Source organism: Saprolegnia parasitica (genome assembly GCF_000151545.1).
Source record: "Saprolegnia parasitica CBS 223.65 unplaced genomic scaffold supercont2.586, whole genome shotgun sequence".
Taxonomy (NCBI): Eukaryota; Oomycota; class Saprolegniomycetes; order Saprolegniales; family Saprolegniaceae; genus Saprolegnia; species Saprolegnia parasitica.
The window spans coordinates 1-4,875 of NW_012156980.1; the positions used below are offsets into that span (position 1 = coordinate 1).

The 4,875-nt window shown below is 56.7% G+C and overlaps 3 protein-coding genes across 3 annotated transcripts; all 3 read left to right on the forward strand.

Moving 5' to 3' along the window:
• Positions 1–10: 10 nt before the first annotated feature.
• Positions 11–685, forward strand: SPRG_17471 (hypothetical protein; the record flags this gene model as incomplete). The annotated part of the gene is made up of 1 exon (XM_012356786.1): positions 11–685. The coding sequence occupies exon 1, from the start codon at positions 173–175 to the stop codon at positions 683–685; it is 513 nt and encodes a 170-aa protein (XP_012212176.1). The 5' UTR covers positions 11–172.
• Positions 686–969: 284 nt separating this feature from the next.
• Positions 970–1,491, forward strand: SPRG_17472 (hypothetical protein; the record flags this gene model as incomplete). The annotated part of the gene is made up of 1 exon (XM_012356787.1): positions 970–1,491. One exon carries the CDS (start codon positions 970–972, stop codon positions 1,294–1,296), a length of 327 nt encoding a protein of 108 aa, XP_012212177.1. The 3' UTR covers positions 1,297–1,491.
• A 1,316-nt stretch (positions 1,492–2,807) lies between these two features.
• On the forward strand, positions 2,808–4,852 carry SPRG_17473 (hypothetical protein; the record flags this gene model as incomplete). The annotated part of the gene is made up of 7 exons (XM_012356788.1): positions 2,808–2,955; positions 3,543–3,787; positions 3,837–3,901; positions 3,951–4,190; positions 4,242–4,395; positions 4,447–4,510; positions 4,557–4,852. Coding segments are annotated over 7 exons (1,212 nt in total), but the record flags the coding sequence as incomplete, so codon positions are not given.
• Between the last annotated feature and the right edge of the window lie 23 nt (positions 4,853–4,875).

Sequence of the window (4,875 nt, forward strand, 5' to 3'; positions counted from 1 at the left end):
GACGCCGCAGGTGGCCCTCGAGTTTCACTTTTCGCGCATCACAACCGCGGTCGCCATCAACTACCTCGACCGGTACCTCTCGCAGCACGCGTCGACGCCGCACCGGCTGCAGCTCGTGGGCCTCGTCGCGATCCTCATCGCGTCCAAGTTCCACGAGAAGGACGGCATCTCCATGGACGAAGCCAAGGAAATTGCGGCCAACGTCTTTACCGTCGAGGACATTACGCGCATGGAGGCCAACATGCTATCGGCGCTCCAATGGAAGCTGCATGCGGTCGTGCCCGCCATGTACATCGACACGTTTCTGCAGGACCTCCAGCAAACGCGGCTCGTATCGCCGATCTGCGCCGACATCACCGCCGTCCACCACACTGCGTACAGCCAGCTCGGGTTTTTGCCGTCCATTGCGGCGATCGCGATCACGCACCTCGCGTACGACGTGCACGGGCTCTCGAAGGCGCCTTTGGATGCGTACTTGAAGCGCATGGACATGGACTCCGAAAGCGACGACGTCGCAGAGTGCCAGCGCCAACTGCGCATGCTTCTTCCCGCACACCTGTGGAAAACGAAGAAGCGAGACCGGTCGCCGAGCCCGTCCGGCGTCGACGAGGTGCTTCATAGCCCCGAGCCCGACGACGACGATGAGTCTGTCGTACCAGAGGCGAAGCGGGCAAAGACCAGCTAGCATTGCGTAGCCGACGTCGTGCGATATGTTGTACCATTTAACTTACTGATACCTTGTCATTTTTGCGCCTGGCGGGGCTGCGTTGCAAGACATGTTGGCCACACACACCAGAGTGTGGAACAGACTTTTGGGTCGACCCAGGAGCCGAAGCGCTCGAGCTAAACGATAGCACGTCTCTGGCTGAGCCGCGTGGTAACGATCGCGGCCATGGCGATCTTGGCGACTCCAAATTTACACGCTGAAACCTTCAACGGCATCCGGATGTATCATCCGGAAGAGCCAGGATGTTCGAAACCCATAATTCGTGCTGCAAGATGAGCAGCAACATGAACATGTCGGCCGCGCTGCCCGAGCTCCTGGACGTGGTCGACGTCCGCATCCGGCCAGCCGTCGGCAGCTCGTCTCTCAGTGCGAGCGTGAGCGCAGGACCTGCGAGCGCGCTGCAGTCGGACGCAATGACCCTCGACATGAACCGCATGGCGATTGCCGTGGACGTGCAAGAATGCTGCCTGCCGCCAGGGTGGCGAGCTCGCTACTCGCCGCACCATCGAAAGGTCTGCTACTTCCACGAGTCGGGTATGCAACAATGGACCCATCCCAGTGCGCCGTAAACGATTCGACGAGCGCCAGCCTCTTCCACAGCACGTGCTCGGATGGAAGATTCGATAGACCGCCGACATGCGCTCTTGATCGACGACTGCACCGTGCGGCCTCTCACAACGTGTCCAAGCCAACCATCACGAGCGCTCTCTACATGTATTCCGTTGCGTCAAATGCTCGTTTGCTCTTTGAGTTTGCACTTGACAGATCCATGCCTGTCTGCTTCGTGCGCGGTAGTATGATTGAAAGAATCGCGCGACGTCACAGCTACTGTACTGTCCATAGAGCAAACCAGTGGAAGAGACGAACATAGAGCACGAGGACACGTTTGAGGCGTATTGGGAATACGACATCACAAGCTTTGCCGTCTCAAACACAACATGTACTGTTGTCGTCGCTCGAAACCTCGTGCAGCATCTGCACCTTCCTAAAGTGCACATTCGTCAAAGCTGGCACGTGCACATCACGTACACAGCTCGTCATTCCAGCGCAATTGCATTCTCATCGTATCGTTTGGCTCAGAGATACCCCAAGAATTTGGATTCAATTTCCTCATTAACCCTCCCACGCCGGGAGCCGATTAACGTTACTCGGTAATGTCAGCCATCGCTGTAAATCGACCGCGAGATGCAAGAGCACCATGCCCGATTCCAGCCTCGCCAAACTGACGAATGTTTTAAGTCCCCTGCGTGGTCTTTATCATATCCCTGCACCCTGCCCTGACAATAGTGTTGATGCAACAAGACCTCATGCACCATTGGCTCGAGCAACTCTTTGACCAGTGATCGCCATGATTGTCATCCATCGTACCGAAGAAGACGATACGAGCCCGGCCGCAATGTCGAGGCCGTGCTGACATCAGTAGCACCGCAAGACGGACTAACGTGCTGGTGCTGTGTCGCCATTGGGTCGAAGGAACTGGAATACGATTCGTCAAGCTCCTGTTTGACCCTTCGTTGTGTCACCCACCCACAACCCACTCGGTACCTTGGCCTTGCAGGCTGCCAGCACATCAAGCCCTGCAGTCAAGCATTGCTGGCACATATTGCATGGTACTTGATGGATAGATGACTTCGCCCAAGCACCCACGTGCCACGTGGTATATTTGTCCAACGCACGACGACGACAGAGCGGACTGATTTCACGCCTTGTCCGTGTTGACGCCTGCAGCTCCATATTCGTCGTCGCCAGCTGGTGTGAGCAGATGGACAAAAGTCACACCAATCAGCTATGGAAATGCGCGATAACGCAAGCCAAGTGGCTATAATTGAGTGTTTTTCTACCAATCGCATCACAGGTCCACCGCGAGTTCGCGCCTGGCCTCATTCGTTGGCTTCACGGGATCTCGCTACTCTGCAACCGACGTAGCGACCTTGTCCTGCGCTGCGCCATTGCCAATCTTGCGTCGAATATGATTCGATCCAGCCTCGGCGGCGCAAGCGCATCTGCGGGCAGCCATGCCTACCAATCTAGCGCACTTCGAGCACTCGACGACGCGTCGTCCGACAGCTCCTCCGGCAGCATGGACGGCAGCATCAACTTCCCGTCCGACGACGACGGCTCCTCCGGCAACGGCTACTTTGACTACGACATTGGCAGCCCGGACGAGACGGCGCTGTACGAAGGCGTGACCATTGGCGCTGGCTCGCTCGTGCTCGTGGTTCTATTTGGTTGTTTCTGGTGGATCTTGCGAAGACGACGACTACGGCGAAATGCCTCGATGAGGGCCACGACAACACCTTTATGAGGCACGCATGCACGAGTCCTTTGCTCCTTCCTGCAACGCCTGATGTGCAAGGCAACGTCAACCTCTCATTTTTAAGTAGCATAGTTACCCTATGTAATGATGCTCCGAACTGCCGGGGGCATTTGCTGTGCGTCCACCTTTGTTATTATCCGTGTGCTTGCTGCTGCAGCGCCGTCGAGCCCAGTCGCTGGGTCAAGGCGCCCAGCGCGCGAGCAATACCAGTTATGATGTTGTTTGGCGGTCTAAAATGACCACTCCTAATAAACAGCATCAAGCGGCCAACGCATCACGCTTTCGCCAGCCAGAGGTATTCACATCAGTGATAACGGTACGTATACGCAAATTATACTTTGCGTACTTCATTCAACGTGCTACGGCCTCGCCTTTGCCTGGGATCGTCCAGGAACAGCTCGTCAATGTACTGTTGGGTGTTATGAGCCGTACCTGCCCTGGAAACGAATTCAATATTCGTTTTCAAGGGATATTGACCGCTCATGCTGTCTGCGCTAGCAGCGTCGGTCCTCGGCCGCGTGCTTTGGATCAATTCGCCCTTGCAGCTTCTTCTGGACAATGGAGCGCTCTTCATGCTCGAGATGATCTCGTATGCTTGCGCCATCTTCATGGTCCTCCATGCGCTTGGCTCGCCCCGACGTACCATGATCGTGCTCGGGACCATCTTTGTCTACCACCTCGTGCTCCTGGGCCTTGGGCGCGTCGACGCTGACGTGACCATCACGTGGTATGCCCAAGGCATGGTACGCATCACCCTCGACGACTCTTTCGAGTGCTACCATGCGCGTCTAGATCATGCTTGGCGGAGGCCACTTGCCTCTGTACCTCGTCGTGCTCCATACGCTCTTCTACTACGTGTACAGCTTGATACACTATGGAAGCATGTGCCTCAGTAGGACGGTGTAGGGCCTACATTACGACCCAACGACTCCATCTCCAAGACTATGCGAGCGCCTGCGTCTTTGTCGTCATCGTCGTGGGCCTCAATTTCCCACTCGAGCTCATGGGGCCCAAGTTCATCTTCTGGACCTTCCACGACACGGAGCCGACGCTAAAAGAGCGCTTCCTCTCGATTCCGATCGCCATCTTGCTTGCGCACATTGCGTCGGCGCTCGCGTTTTACTCGACGCTCTGGGGCGCCATCTCGTACCATCCCCTCGTCATTGCCACATTATGATGTAGTATGTGCGGCGATAGGCTGGGGCTCGAAGGCCACGTGTACCACGAAGAGCAAGCCGTGGCCGAGCACATGTACCCGATCGCGTCGATCTTGGTGTCGATTCCGCTCTCCGTGTTTTATTTTGCCATGCTATTCCACCTTGTCTGCGACCTGCTCTTGATCCAGCCCCAGGTACACTCTTCCTGCTGCAGGTTTCTAACATCCTCATGCGTCTTGTCCTAGATTTTGCTGCTCGCGCTTGTAGCGCTCAGCATCGCCATCATTTGGACGTGTGATCGCCTCGGAGGTAGTAATGCGAGGCATCGTCCTCGGATGCCAACGACGACCTGTAGGCGACTTGGGACCGCCCCAGATTCCGCCGTGGGTCTATGATGGCGAGTGGACCAGTGCGTGGTACGACCACGCACTGGTGCAAGCCGTGTTTCTCTACGCCGGCATCCTCGTCCTCCTCACGCTCGTGATCAACCCGACGCGGCTCACGTCCTTGAGCTTTCACCAGCGCCTCGGCGACTGCTCGATCGACACGACGTACACGACGCTCTTGGCGACGAGGCAGACGCGCGCCTTGTACCTCTGCTCGAAAGCATACGACGAAGAGTTCACCTTTTGCAACGTGCCGTCGTCGCAGGTGCGGCGGGATTCTGCTATCGC